Source organism: Aspergillus pseudotamarii (assembly GCF_009193445.1).
Source record: "Aspergillus pseudotamarii strain CBS 117625 unplaced genomic scaffold BDV38scaffold_39, whole genome shotgun sequence".
Lineage (NCBI taxonomy): Eukaryota > Fungi > Ascomycota > Eurotiomycetes > Eurotiales > Aspergillaceae > Aspergillus > Aspergillus pseudotamarii.
The window spans coordinates 93,679-107,424 of record NW_022475053.1 but is presented as its reverse complement, the minus strand read 5'-3'; the positions used below and the strand labels follow the sequence as shown (position 1 = coordinate 107,424).

General features: G+C 48.3%; 4 protein-coding genes across 4 annotated transcripts; 2 read left to right on the top strand and 2 right to left on the bottom strand.

Moving 5' to 3' along the window:
* The first annotated feature begins 570 nt into the window (after positions 1–570).
* BDV38DRAFT_122985 (uncharacterized protein) lies at positions 571–2,642 on the top strand. The gene is made up of 5 exons (XM_032051143.1): positions 571–1,049; positions 1,117–1,257; positions 1,311–1,593; positions 1,656–1,979; positions 2,053–2,642. Exons 1-5 carry the CDS (start codon positions 828–830, stop codon positions 2,508–2,510), a joined length of 1,428 nt encoding a protein of 475 aa, XP_031911893.1. The 5' UTR covers positions 571–827; the 3' UTR covers positions 2,511–2,642.
* An 82-nt stretch (positions 2,643–2,724) lies between these two features.
* On the bottom strand, positions 2,725–5,937 carry BDV38DRAFT_250965 (putative C6 finger domain protein). Its single transcript, XM_032055010.1, has 6 exons — positions 5,298–5,937; positions 5,115–5,227; positions 4,807–5,051; positions 4,563–4,749; positions 3,907–4,496; positions 2,725–3,846 (listed from the first exon to the last, which is right to left on the bottom strand). Exons 1-6 carry the CDS (start codon positions 5,706–5,708, stop codon positions 2,978–2,980), a joined length of 2,415 nt encoding a protein of 804 aa, XP_031911892.1. The 5' UTR covers positions 5,709–5,937; the 3' UTR covers positions 2,725–2,977.
* Positions 5,938–6,256: 319 nt separating this feature from the next.
* BDV38DRAFT_250962 (uncharacterized protein) lies at positions 6,257–7,964 on the bottom strand. The gene is made up of 3 exons (XM_032055009.1): positions 6,463–7,964; positions 6,391–6,405; positions 6,257–6,336 (listed from the first exon to the last, which is right to left on the bottom strand). The coding sequence occupies exon 1, from the start codon at positions 7,633–7,635 to the stop codon at positions 7,153–7,155; it is 483 nt and encodes a 160-aa protein (XP_031911891.1). The 5' UTR covers positions 7,636–7,964; the 3' UTR covers positions 6,257–6,336; positions 6,391–6,405; positions 6,463–7,152.
* A 2,901-nt stretch (positions 7,965–10,865) lies between these two features.
* On the top strand, positions 10,866–13,589 carry BDV38DRAFT_122505 (copper fist DNA-binding domain-containing protein). The gene is made up of 3 exons (XM_032051140.1): positions 10,866–11,315; positions 11,378–11,554; positions 11,608–13,589. The coding sequence occupies exons 1-3, from the start codon at positions 11,240–11,242 to the stop codon at positions 12,936–12,938; spliced, it is 1,584 nt and encodes a 527-aa protein (XP_031911890.1). The 5' UTR covers positions 10,866–11,239; the 3' UTR covers positions 12,939–13,589.
* The last annotated feature ends 157 nt before the right edge of the window (positions 13,590–13,746 follow it).

Here is a 13,746-nt window from a genome sequence, read left to right as displayed (position 1 = left end):
AGGTCCACGCTTTGCGTGAAGTCGTGGCTTTTGAGCGCGTTTCAAAGCTATCGGGAAAGCACTCTCAGTCGAAAGAAAGAGGATGCGACTGCGGCACGAAAACAGAAGTCCGCGTCACAGAGTATTGAGGAAAGTGGTGCGACGACCCTGCGCGGGTAATGGAAACAATCGGCGACAGGAATAATTGAAATCCGAACGTCAATGCTTAAGTTGTGGCCCTTGGTGGGCTTCGTAAACGCAACCTGATCGCTGATCCTGCGATCCGTCCTACCATTTCAGACAAAAGTCCGCGCAGCAGCCAACAGCCAGGAAGGCAGGCCTCAGGCGCGTTCGCGGACTATCTGTACCTCCGTTTCCGGTATGTTTGTCATGTTTGCCTTGCTGAGTCATTTACTGAAAGCCTTATTACCAAGGCAGAAACTAATCTTCCCGGATCGACAATCTAATCGCTTGATGTACGCCCTAGATGTCATATCACTCTACCGGATAGTTTTAGTGGAGCGCTATTTAAGATGTGGCAACATTTACTTTAGTTTTTCCTTACGATAAAAACTTCTCCACCATGAAAGTTTTTGTGTTACTAAGCTTAGTGGTGATCAATACTAGTACTTAGTAGTTCCATTGTATGCTGGGACCGTCTCGAATGATTGGCTGCTCCTCCTTAAGTCACCTGTCATCTACACAGTACAGTTCAGGTGATCTACTTCTACTACCAAGTACTCTAGCGCTCACCTTAGTCTAGCCCCAAGGCTACCTCTGCGCTTCAAGCCATAGTCAATTGTCATGTTTCACAGGTCTTTGTTTCTCATGTATAGTAATATCCTAGTATGTATCGCCCTATGCAACGGTCCCAAGAGGGCACACAGCTCGCCTGTTTATCTTTGGCGAAATTTTCTTATACAACTACTTCAATCAGTCACAGGGGTCCTTTTAATTGGAGTCATATAATCGGAAACGGTGATATTGTCTGCACTTTTGAAAGGCACGCAATGCCTGCACCTCTCTATAGCAGGGTTTTGCTGAAGGTCATGCGTGACCATGACATTCTTGTAAGAACTGGAGTCATATTGTATATTGTCGTAAACATTGCTAATATTAATACAACCACTCAATTAGGAGCATATCGATATCACACACCTTTTGAGAGATGCTATGGACCAGCTTCAGTCAAGTCAACATGGTCAAACAAAGCCAATCTTCGCTGTTGTCGTGAAGCTGCCATGCCTTGCGGTGAAATATCCAGAAGGGAGTGGATACGTTCGTTTGACAGACATACGATGGCTCAGGGTCCTATATCTAATAAATTGCAGATTCGTCGGTTTCAGGTCAAGTTCTCCTTAGAGCGTGACTTTTACAGTGCGCTTTCCATACTCAGCGATATCAAGTGCCCTTTCTCAGAGTCAAGCCCTGGCTCAATATCAGTAACTCGCAGATTGACTTCATCACAACCGCCCATGCCACCTGCACCTTACCCAGCGGAATCCTTTTCTAACCTGCTTAGACTAAATGGTATTCCTGCTCTGAGGATTCCACCCTCCCCACTATATTCAGGGGCAGTCAGTCTGCCGGTGATGACACCAGACCCAACTCCCGGTAACCCACTGCAAATCTGGTTTAAGAACATTGACTGTATATTCACCTAACCTGGCTTATAGGCACCCTGAACCCATCCTCATATACTGCCTTTACATGTCAATCAGCACCCAATGTCAGTCAAAGGCATAATTCAATCAGTGCTACCGCCCCTATGAAACAGTCATTACTTCACACACTGAGCGACGGTGCCTCAACTGGAGCCGCGTCAATACCTTCAACAGCTACAATTTGCCACGATTTTCAGGCTCTGAATCAGCTTTTACCTCCGAAAAGAGACCTGCCATTTCCCAAACAGCCGGCAAAGGAACCGTGTTCAACATTGCTGGCACGACCTTCTACCATCTCTCACACAGAAGACGCATATAAGACAATACCTAATCCAGGTACCACATAAGTCCTATCTGTTGTACAAATGCTTCGTGTTATTCTCCCCAGCTAACTCTAACTCTCCGTTAGCCACACGACCAACCCTTAGCAGACCGGTACTACCTCTAAAACAGATAGCCACAGAAAAGATGCAGAATTCAAGAGTTATCACACTCAAATACCGCTCATCTTCACAGTCACAGCCGAGCCAAGAAAAACTTACCCCTTGTCAAGTTTCCCACAGACATAATCTCACACAACCAATCATAACACCACACATACTACCAGAAACTACTCATCAGTCTCCACTTGTAATCCAGCAGGATACACCTTTTCTGAATCAATGCCCAAATACTGAGAGCAGTCGCCAGGAACCCCAGCATACTCTCCTCACAGAAGCAGATCTCTCAGTATATATGGCGTCGCCGACTGCTGACCGGACACGGAAGCTGGACAACTGGATCTGCCGGAACATCGAAGATGATGGTTTTTTGCAGCTTTGTGAGGATGTGGAAGGAATATGGAGAAGGTTTGCATTGGGCAAGTGACTTTTCCTTTGCTTCCTGTACAATCTTCGTCCCCTTTCAACTTCCCTGATGGCTGAGCTTCACCGGGCTTGTGTGAGTTCAACGTCTGTATAGCATAGTCGCAAGAACCTTTATTGCATATGCAAAACTTGCTGGCATTATCCTACATTGGTTTTTTTTTTTTTTTTTTTTTTTTCCCAGCAAAGTTTAATTAAACTATTATTACTCAAAATTAATCCAACTATAGCATGCTAGAAAGAAATAGATATCACCGGCAACTTGTTATAAATACATACAAAATCACCACTAAGCCCGCTAGATACCATTAGCCGTAAGATAGAAGAGGTTGTTTTCTTTTTTTCCGAGAAAAATAGGGGAGAAGGGAAAGCAAACTACAAGGCAGCTAAGTTACAACTGAGATAGATTTTCATGAGATAGGGCGTTCCCATCAGCCAAGAAATCCCCCAACCAGCGTTAGCAAACGCGTCTCAGCGAGACCGACGGTAGATCAAACCCGAAAAGACGTTGAGATACCCCTCCTTGGTGAGGAGAGTAAAGTCAACCACAACGCGACCTTGCGGTTGCGAGACAGAAGTGAGATTCGGCGAGGTGGCATTCAGGTTGCTTTCAGTCGAAAGCCCAGGGGGTGGGGATCCAGCATTGGCAGCCACAGTGCCTTCAGCACCTACAGCAAGATCTGCTAGGTGTTGAAGCGACCGTTGTTCGTTCGGGCCCATAACTGGGGGGGCTGAAGAGCCGCTCTTGCCTAAGCCGGGATCCTGGAGCTGGCTCTCTTGGGACTTGGTTCGTCTCCATTCTAAGAAAATACGGATCTTGGAATCCCAGCCGGGAGTGGCAAAGATATCACTAAATTCAGTCGCTTCAGCGCTCTGCTTCGCGCGGTAATCAAGAATTTCCTCGACCTTCTTCAACGCATCCCAGCACTCGTTCGCATGCTCTGGAATGACGGTAGCTTCCAGCAAAGTCATAGAGGCTAAAGCTAAGCTGTGAAGATCGAATGGCGTTGTAAGCCGGGACTGTGTGTTCGACTTGTGCATCTCATTGATGACTTCTACAGCGCTGTGAATTATTTCGTAGGGACTGTAGACATATATGTGGCGTTTGATCAGCAAACGAATAGTCCACTCAAGTTGGTTTTGTAGACTTTCAAGGAAGCCTTGAGATGTTGCATGTTCCAGTGTCTCATTCGATCTGTGGAAATCCTCGACTTGGGTTAGACGCTCAAGAGACGCTAACATGTTTGCCCCAACCATGCGGCCTAACCCGGTGTTTGTTTGGCAAACATTGTTCTCGATAGCGCCTAGTGTGACCATTTCCACAAGGAACGTAGAGTACGCTATGCATTCTAAGTTAGCCAAGATGATAATTCGAACGTGGATATAATTATCTCACTCACATCCAACGCCAGCGGTAACTAGGCCAACAACTCTTTCATCCTCACGACCACCAATTTCATACGTTCCAAGAATACTTGGGTCAGCTACGCTGATGGCATGCCAGCGAGACAGGATTGCCAAGGCTACCCAATTGCGACGTACAAGATTTGCTTCTGAATCAACGTCTGGGTCTGAAGAACGCTTGCTTTTCAGCTGGCCAAGGGTCTTGGCCAGGTCGGAGCCGAGTTTGCTGGCCGACTGGATCAGGGAATGCTTAGGCACGCCGTCCTTGAGAACGAAGTTGTCTGGTCCCCGGCAATCACAATCGAGGATCATTAGTAACATGGTCTGGAGCCAAATCAAATTAACTCCTGTCGGGCGGGCCAAAGCTGGTTGCCGGGTATAATACAATAGAAGGTCTTGTGCATTATCAAACGAAGTGACCCTTTCGAAGGTGCCTATAACGCGATCCATGTTGGTGCGCGTCACAGTGTACAAACTGTAAAGGAAAATCTCCTGCACCTCACGGCTGCACTGGTGTAAAATCTCGAGTAGGCGTTCCTTGGAGTGCGACAAGATAGGGAAGACGGGATGGATCTTTTCATAATAACTGTATGTAGTTAGTGTATGGGATTGTTTGGGGAGCTTTGGATTGCCAAATCTATGGTGAACTTACGCGTTGAGAGATCCCTCATCCACATCCAGGGGAGTCATGTCTTCTTCCATAGCTTGCTTAGGTACTTCTGGCATCTCTAGTCCATGCGGCAGCTCAGTCTCATTACCTGTCGTCCAGAATAAGTTGCCCGGTTTTGGTGCTGTACCGCTCACAGCGGAAGGGTTGTATGGATCGGTTGAGGTTTCTCCTGTGTCTTGTATAGTTAGTAGGGTAAGACCAAACACCATGGTTGACGGACACGAACCGAAAGCATTCTGAGAGCGAGAATTGAATTGCGGCTGTGTAAAAGAGGAGCTTGGAAGACCTTCGAATACAGAATAGGTCCGCTTGCGCCCAATGGAGCCTGCGTCCATTGGTGGCGAGAAGTCCTGATAAGCTCTTGGAGACGACACTTCGTTCATAGGTTGATAAGGCATATCGGGGTGAACTATCGCAGGCTGCATTTGACTTTCAAGGGTGTGAAGGCGCTCTGCAAGTTCCTTGATGTAACTATAGTATATCGTCAGTCGAACGCGACGGCATCATCAGTGGGGCAACGAGGGTGAATCTTACCCTTTGCTGGGTCCACGCTTCATGGGCACACGACTGAACTGACAGACAACCCCAAGTCGGCGACAGTTGGAACACGTTTCCACGCCGGATTCAGAGCTTGCATCACAGCGAACCTAGGAAAGCACGCGGTTAGGTCATCGAAAACAATGTCGCGTCTGGAGGTGAACAGGAGATGGAAAGTACCTTTTTGCGTCTGCATTCGTCGCAGGCGCGAGAAATCTTCGATCTTTTTCTCCTCGCGCTCTGGTCTCCGTAACTTAAGTCGTGATTTGGGTCGACACCGACTTGCTGGCTGGGGGTGAACTGTAGCATATGTTGCTGTTGATGCTGGTCCGGAGACGAGGGACGACCCATATCGCCGCCACCAGGGTTCGAGGATCCCAGCACCATCGATTGGCCATGGTGAACGCCATTGCTGGAACCGTCTGCGAGGCCGGGGCCGGAAGTTTCGCGGGATAGCTCAGCGGATAAGAGCTCGTCGGCTGTCAACTGGCGGTTCGCGTAGTACTGCATCGCGCCCTGACCCATCTGCGCCGCGTTGGGGGACGGATAGGAAGCGGTCGGAGGCATATCAGAATGCTCGCGGGAATTCATTGTGTCGAGAAACGATAATACCGCTCGGGAAAGGTATGGGTGGGCGTTGGAGCGACGCTCCGGGAGATGTAAGAGGGAGAGTGTTGAAGGACGGAAGACGCGAGGACAGCAGGCAAGGTTTTACAGGCTAAAACTGCCTGGGCGGGGGGAAGTTTTGAAGGGGTTAGTGCCGATTGCCCTCGGCGCAATTCGCAAGACTCAGCAAACATGATCGCGCAATTGAATTACAGAAAATGAAGATCGCTGAATCTGATGAAGGCTCGGGGACGAGAATATAGTTTCATACTTGGATGATCGCGCCGATGCGGAGGACCGGCTTTTTGTTTCTGCGTCCAGCGACGGATTAATACTATTTCCCACCGGCCCAGAACTCGACCAAACCGCATCATAGACGCAAGATTATCGGAGGTCAACGGCTTCTACGGGGCGAAATTATCATTTTGGTAGTTTCGGGCAAGATTTCTTGAGCCCAGGGAATCATAGTCGCCTCATCCGTCTTGTATAGGAAGCATTTAAGGCGTCGCTTTCGACCCAACGTCGCAGATGATGTCGATCCAGCACGATCACCACCATGTTATTTTATTATTATTACATTCTAGAGTCTCTTGAAGGCTATGCTTCTGTTCTTGTATGTGCTCGTAACATTCAATAGCGTCATATATGGGTGAGGCTAACTGTATAGTCCCTACTGTCCTGAGTAAGCAACCGCATCTCCAATTCTGACGATGCAAGAGGCATACTCATGCAGCTTTAGTATGCCTTGTGATATGGCCTTATATAGTCTGTGGAATTCTTTGGCTTGTCGATATCTCTTACCAGGAGCTTGAATCGATGGCTTAGGACAGCCTCACAGAGTTGAGCACAGACCAGACGACAGTATATTGAGAAACTGCCACAGACCTTTGGTGTTATCAGTCTACCAAACTGATTAACCCATAGAGCTACTACACATATGCTTCTATTCCATTCTTGAGTGCAGTATTGATGAAGCTGAGTACATTATACCAACACGCAGTACATTGCTTCAGGATATCAAACTAACCTCATACTAATACCCTTAATATTTCTTCCTTCTCCTCTATAACACTGTTTTAGACAGCACCAGAAGATTAGGCCATCGGGGCTAAATCCTGAAACAAACTGTTTTTGCGGTTCGTCAACGTCTTGATCTTATTTCGGGGTATACCTGATTGTCAATACATGGGATATACTCCGTACGTTACTCCAACATACTATCATATTTAGGTTTCTGGGAATGGAGTATCATTCCTTTGACTCAGTTGTTGATTGTTGTTAATTACTTTGAAACCGCCCAGGGACAACCCAGCTGGTCCCAGGAAGCTGGTGCACTCCACATGACACAAAGGGGTCCTGATTTTTGACTACCAGCCGTACGCAAAACCTGTCAGTCGGGCAATGTTTGATATCAACAGTGGATCCATCGTTACGAACAAAGGATCACTATGCAGTAAACACAGCTTGATTTCAAGGGGCCCCATCTGCAGAAGGAGCCAACTGAGACCCGCTCAACCCGCTGCCCATCGTTCTCAACACAGTATCTTTCAAACCTAGACTGCCAGTGGAATAAGCCCACTCGCTTGAGCAGTATCGGTTCCTCCCTTATCTGGCCTAAATACAACTGTAAAAATCTGTTTTCCAATAGACACGGATTGCACATTGAACTATGTTGAACTAGGCCAAGATAAGTAAGTGTAGCTACAAGTCTCCTCCACAATGCGGATATGGTCCGTTGACTGGGGCAGACCGGCGCGCAGTAGATTGAAACAGATCCACCGGGCTGTGAGGCCTTCTTAATTGACCATGTCAGAGACTCATTGTGGCTATTTTTATGAGCTCGAGAGCGAAACCTGAGACACGCACTGTTATGAATACTATTGACAGAACTTGATGTTAGTATAGAGTACATCTTATCTTGGTTTCTTCTGTCTGCCCTTGCCGTGGGCGGCTAAAGTTGCACCATAAGACGATCCCTAGGTTGAAGCGGCGGATCAACAAGTGGGACTATCTATAGACTGTCTGGGGATTGGTCTTGGGGCCCGGCGATGATCCACAAGTGGCCGAGTGAGGTATAGTTCGAGGCACCATACACGAAGTGTACTCCGTACCTGACGTACTAATAGGTTGGGTTTTCTGTCCTGGAAGTCAAATTTTGTCCTGTTGAAAAGGTGTTGAAGCTCTAAAGCAGTTTTTCGGGTAGTTTTATGGTTCTCAGATTCTCTTATGCTTACTACGTCTTTTAGGGTAAGTATAATTGTTGCGTGTTCTAGCCTCCTCGGCCATATAGGCCATGGCATTTATTACTATCGAAGGCGCTGGTAATCATCCTTCTGTCCGGCGGCTAATATACACCACATAGATGACTCTAATTAACAGATAGAGCCCTCGACTTTCCAAGTCTAGGACGATTGTTATCCATTGCTGGTTCTCAACTGGCTGACGAGAGAAGACGGAAGGTCCGAAGGGACCCCGTTTTCTCTCCGAAAGAAGTTATCATTGGTGGAGCAGCCATGCGCCAACGCCGCGCAGATCAGGCCCCCTCCACTGCACATGACTGGCCGGCAAGACCGCTGCAAAGGTCCTAAACTAGCAGCTGTGACGCCATTTCACAGTCCCAACAACCCGTGATGTCGCGATGGGAGATCTGAGAACCAACCACGGCAACCACGAGCGAATGACCAGTGATGTAAATATTTTCCTAGCCCTGACTGTTTCGACCTCTGATAGGCAAGGCACGGTTATCTTTGCTTTTGGCTTGACGTACTTCGATGTGCTGGGATGGCGGCGCTGACTCGATCGTTTAATGATGACTGAGCCTTGGAACGCTCGATCTGATACACGACGATACAATACGATACAGTTCGTAACTGTCGGCGCAAGAGAACTGACTTCACCTCCCGAGATTTATCGAACGGAAACATATAATCAGTGACACGGCTTGCAGTCGGAGAACGATGGCGTTCATGCCAATCGATCTTTATCTTTGCCCATTCGTGCCGTGGTAATACTGGGCAACCCTGCCGCGAAAGAGCGCCGGGCACTGAGGCAAAAAGTTCAACTCAAATCTGTTCACCGCATTGACAACCATGGTCCACTGTTGGTGCCTGTCTAACCACACTGATAAAGTCTTCCAATGACTGGCTTGGCTGGAAGGTTTTAGTCTGCATGGAAGATCCAAATAGACCTTCTAGAAGAGTTGACTGTAGCAGAGTGGCAAAGATTCTTGGGATCCCATGGTCATTGTTGTAGTTCTACAGGGCACCATTATAAACAGTCGGTCAATGAGATCTGAGACTATCTTCTGTAGTAGATATCCGGGCACACTTGGCGCTATCGGGTACTCTGTAGGTATTACCAGTACCTTTCTGAAAAGCAAATTCAATAAGGACGAAAACTCGGTCTAGAAAATCCACAGTGGTTAAGTATTCGCCGGCCCGGTTCTGCCCCAGAAATTTCGTAACAGGATCCATCAACCAGTGGACAGAGTTTGGTTCAGTCTCCCCAACTTTCCGTACCAAGCCTCTCCGTTCTCCAGTCGTTCAGTGTTCTTGTACCCTAAAACCTACCTATCCACCTTTACGTTCCCTAGGTTGAACAACGACCACTGACTAACCCAAGGTAAGTAACTACGTACCCTAATAATTTAGGCGTAAATCGCGGCTGGAGTCCCAAGCGATTGAAGAGTTTTGGATGGAAAGAATCGTTCTGTGGTAGCGGTTGTCAAAGACCCCTTGCATTGAATCGAAGATACAGTAGATGCAAAGCCTGTCTCTAAGCTTGGTTTATTTCGTTTTCTCACATTTTTTCTTTTTTTCTTTAATTTTTAATTTTTTTTTTTTTTACTTTTTGACTGACTGTCAGAGACTAAGGCTCCAGATGTGACCATACATATACCTGCATGCATAGATTTTATGTAAGTAGGTCTGTACCTCGTACAACTTTCTAGAGAATAGTCATAATATAATCTACAAATTGCTCTAGAATTCTTATTACGGGAATTTCTTTGGGCCGGACAATAATTTGTGCGTAATGCCAATCAGTGTGACACTATCACTGGCTGTGTTGTCATCGCCATCTTTTTGGAGTATGCCTACCTGGAAGGCAGCCACTACCGAAGAACCGGGACAGCTCCGTAGATGCAGCTGTACCAAAGTTTACAAGGAAAATTCCAACCCTCACAGGCCTGACTTCAAGGACTACGCCTTAATCAAATGGGAGCAGCAAAGGGAAAAGAAACAAAAAGGACAAATGGACTTCTAAGTGATGGTGTGTTTGTGTGCATGTACGGAGTATGTGCGGGTAGCTTCAGCACGAGGGACAAAGCACCTGTAAAGGTACAATACGGTAATAACCATGGATATTCCATGTACTGTGGAGCAGACCACGAAGCATTCCATACTCGGGGTGCATGACAAGTCCTCACCAGAAAAAGTTATGTCAATGCATGAAACATCCTGATCCTTGAATTGAATTAGGACAGAATTGATCAAGTAAAGAAACTGTGACAAATCGAAGTAGGATGCCTCAACTCGAATTGAAAGACCATGATATTAAGCATCGCTTTCCCCTCTCATCTATCTTTATTCAAATTAAATTGTTTCATTCCGATCTGTTCTCGTTTCCAGGTCTGACTGACTCCGGCGAGACACAGCCACCATCGATGCAACTCCCTTGCGGCCACCGAATTGTTCCACATTTGACCTGGGCCAATTCCGCCTTAACCCTGTCCATTTCACTTTTACCCCCCCAAGTTAAGTTGGAGTAAAACGGGTCCGAGTCAGCTAACATAACCTAACCTAACCTACTTCTTCGCCCGCTTCCCTCCCGCCTTTTCCTTCTCTTTCTCTTTTTTTTCTCCTTTTTCTTTTCTCCTTCTCACAGGGTTTGGCACACAACTCTGCCTTCAGATCGATCGTCTTTCCCCTTTATCTTGGCCGCCACAGCCGGTATTTGGTGTCCTGTCTCACGGCCGGCGCCAAACGGTGCGTAGGCTTTGGCCCCCCCATTTAGTTATTCTCTTCCTTTTTCTCTCTTTCTATAATCCGTTGGGTTCTCTCTTAGTCCCGATCCGACTGCCCCCCCCCCCTCCCTCCCCGGTTCCTGGTTCCTGGGTGTGCGCTATTCGCCAGGTACCCTAATTGTCTTGCATCCTCACCCTAGTACTTGCGACTCCACCTTGATAGGTGAAACGGCGTTTTCTGTGACTTCGTTCGGTGCATTGGGATATTCGTTAAGAGATACCCTTGCTTTGTTGGAGTTCTTCTTGGTCTCGGTCGGTCCGATCATCTTGACGGACCGCACACTCTACCTCGAATCCTCGCGTTGACGGCACTTTCGATTCCCCCCGACAGGTCTTCCTGTTCGGTTATTGAATATTTTTGAAAACAAAAAGAAAAAACGATTAGGATAGCCAGAGAGCCCTGTGCTGTCTACCCTTCGGTTTCCAATTTTAAATTTACTTCCTATATACTCGTCGCGAGTCATCGCATGACTACTACCCAGTAACCGCGATAATGCTCATTGATGGCGAGAAGTGGGCTTGTGAAGCTTGCGTCCGGGGTCACCGTGTCAGCAGCTGTCACCACAGTGGTAAGTTGATGGACCCCTCCTTTGTTGGGAGTCAGGAGGATGATTGACTCTGGAGATCACAGACCGCCCCTTGACCCACATCAACAAAAAAGGCCGTCCAGTCTCTCAATGCGCTCACTGTCGCGGCCTACGCAAGTCACGGACAACCCACACAAAGTGCGAGTGTGGTGACAAGAAAAAGAACAGCCACAAGCATGATTTAGATCCCCACCACGCCAATGACAAGCGGGATCACAAGCGTGAGCATGTTGGAGTTGGTACACTGGTTCATTGTTTCTGATCTGCATTACAGAGGACTCCCGTCCAAGATGTGGCTGCACTCATGGACAGCGCTGTACCTGTGCGCTGAAGAAGGAACCCCACCTAAATACTGTGCCGGAAACTGGTCTTCCTCCGCCCCAGCATACTATTCTGTCGGAACCACCCAAGAAACCCCAGTTGACCTCAACGAAGTCAGAAAGCACGCTTACGATATTCCGAGATGGTCACCACAAACCGGCTCATAAACACAATGACATGGCTCACAAGTGTGGTCTGCCTTACACGATACCCCGGTCTCATACGATCCACTCGACCTCCGATGTGTCTCGTCGGTCCGTCGATCAGATGCCCTTGACTCAAGCGGCCTTGATGAACGAGCCATTTGCGACTCAACCATTTCCGGAACAGCAGCCCACCCACGGTCCTCAGCGTCGTGTCAAGTCCGAGCATGGGTCTCCCGAGAGTGCCCCCGTCGTGTCAACGGAAGATGTACCGACGACAGTCCCCCCACTCGACCTCTCGTCTTTCTTCCCTCAGCCTCAGCCTATGAATAAACCCACTGAGGCCGAGCCGGTGTCCATTTCCATGGGAAAGACGCCCCTAAACCCACTCATGACCAGTGTACCGCCTCTTGATGTCTCGTCCTTCTCTACTTTCCCAACCACGACCACATCGCCTGTGAACACTATGGCGTTCCAAGATCCTTACAAGGAGCAGTTTTTCACGTCGCCGGACAACGATATGCCTTTGGGTCCTACTGGATTCAATGCACCCCCTGTCGATTGGTCAAGCTTCCCTCTGTACTCCTCGGATGTTCCTGCCGCGACCAGCACACAAGCTCCCTCTTACGCTAGCTTCGACTACAACTCCATGAGTCACGGTCTACCAGCTCCATCGTCGTCTGGTGATATTTCTGAAGTGGAGGATTTCGCACCATTTTCCGGCTTTGGGAATGCAGGAAATGACCTTCAGGATCTCGCCAGTGGGAGCGAAGGCTCAGATCTCGATCATTTCCGCATAAGCTCTGCGTCATCGTTTATTGGCCTTCCTCAGGCGCAACTCTTATCGTCAAATCAGCTGGACTCAATCAACATTGACGACTTCCTCAAGTCCGCCAATGAGTCGACAGCAGCACTAGAGCATCAACTTCAAGCCAATATGGGGATGGAACCCAAGCCACTCCCGTCGCAGGACGCCTACGCCATGTCGGACGCCCAGACCTTCAAACCGATAAGCACCCCTACGACGAGCCTGCCGATCACGACGTCTGCTGCGGATCCCATGTGGCCCGCGGCACTCTTTGACCCCGCCGCCGCGTCGGTCGATGACAACAATTTCTACCCGCCATCATGGGCGCAGTAGTACACTCGCGGGCAAGCGCAGGTTTTCTGGCTTTGTGGTCTGTTCGCGGCACGTTACCACCACCTCCACACCGTCTGAGTGACGACACCCACGTCTTCACGACCATGATGAGAGATGATGATAAATGCCTGATATTATTGTTCAATTAGCCAGTCCCAGTGAAACTATACTATAGCATTCAATCGATAAAGACTAGTGTTCATTCACGTTGATCTGTTTATGGCTCAACCCGTGCCTTGTATGTTTCCTTGGCTCTGTTTGGTGGTTTTTTTTTTGAGTCCAACAGTTCCCAGCCTACTATTGCCTAATACTTTCGCGATGCCCGGTACATATATACACACTCTTGGCTTGCATCTATAGACTTCCTGATTACTAGCTGCTCATAGACACATTGGCCCAGATCATTAACCAGACGTCTCAACGAAACAGTAGCTGGTCAAATGTAGCGACTTCGTAGCCCCGTATAGCCCCCTTGGTGAATTGAATCCAACGTGAGAGGAGGGCGTCCCTCGTCAACCGCCGGGACCGCAGGGCTCAGCTTTGTGTTACCTTTTTAGACTTCCGAACCGGGCTAGACTTGATAGATCATGTGCATGACCCCAATCGAGCACCCCTGCAGTGTAGCGGTGTACATACGTGCCCTATTTGAGTGATGTATTCCCGGTTTCCAGGGGGTATCCGGCGGTGAGCTGAAACCCAGCCATAACCTCCAACATGTGACCAGTATCAGGGTTACTGGGGACTCAAAGTATCGTCGGCTACTATTTCTAGATCCCTCTATTCCATGAATTGACAATAGCCCAGCTAT

What these genes read in the sequence shown, in the direction of transcription:
- BDV38DRAFT_250962 (XM_032055009.1), bottom strand. Translation starts at nt 7,635, where the DNA reads ATGTACTCTATACTAACATCAAGTTCTGTCAATAGTATTCATAACAGT.
- BDV38DRAFT_122505 (XM_032051140.1), top strand. Translation starts at nt 11,240, where the DNA reads ATGCTCATTGATGGCGAGAAGTGGGCTTGTGAAGCTTGCGTCCGGGGT. An exon ending in CAGCAGCTGTCACCACAGTG is followed by an intron (nt 11,316 to 11,377) that starts GTAAGTTGATGG and finishes TGGAGATCACAG; the next exon opens with ACCGCCCCTTGACCCACATC. An exon ending in TGACAAGCGGGATCACAAGC is followed by an intron (nt 11,555 to 11,607) that starts GTGAGCATGTTG and finishes TCTGCATTACAG; the next exon opens with AGGACTCCCGTCCAAGATGT.
- BDV38DRAFT_122985 (XM_032051143.1), top strand. Translation starts at nt 828, where the DNA reads ATGTATCGCCCTATGCAACGGTCCCAAGAGGGCACACAGCTCGCCTGT. An exon ending in ATCCAGAAGGGAGTGGATAC is followed by an intron (nt 1,258 to 1,310) that starts GTTCGTTTGACA and finishes AATAAATTGCAG; the next exon opens with ATTCGTCGGTTTCAGGTCAA. An exon ending in TAAGACAATACCTAATCCAG is followed by an intron (nt 1,980 to 2,052) that starts GTACCACATAAG and finishes ACTCTCCGTTAG; the next exon opens with CCACACGACCAACCCTTAGC.
- BDV38DRAFT_250965 (XM_032055010.1), bottom strand. Translation starts at nt 5,708, where the DNA reads ATGAATTCCCGCGAGCATTCTGATATGCCTCCGACCGCTTCCTATCCG. An exon ending in ACGAATGCAGACGCAAAAAG is followed by an intron (nt 5,228 to 5,297) that starts GTACTTTCCATC and finishes GTGCTTTCCTAG; the next exon opens with GTTCGCTGTGATGCAAGCTC. An exon ending in AGTTACCGCTGGCGTTGGAT is followed by an intron (nt 3,847 to 3,906) that starts GTGAGTGAGATA and finishes TAGAATGCATAG; the next exon opens with CGTACTCTACGTTCCTTGTG.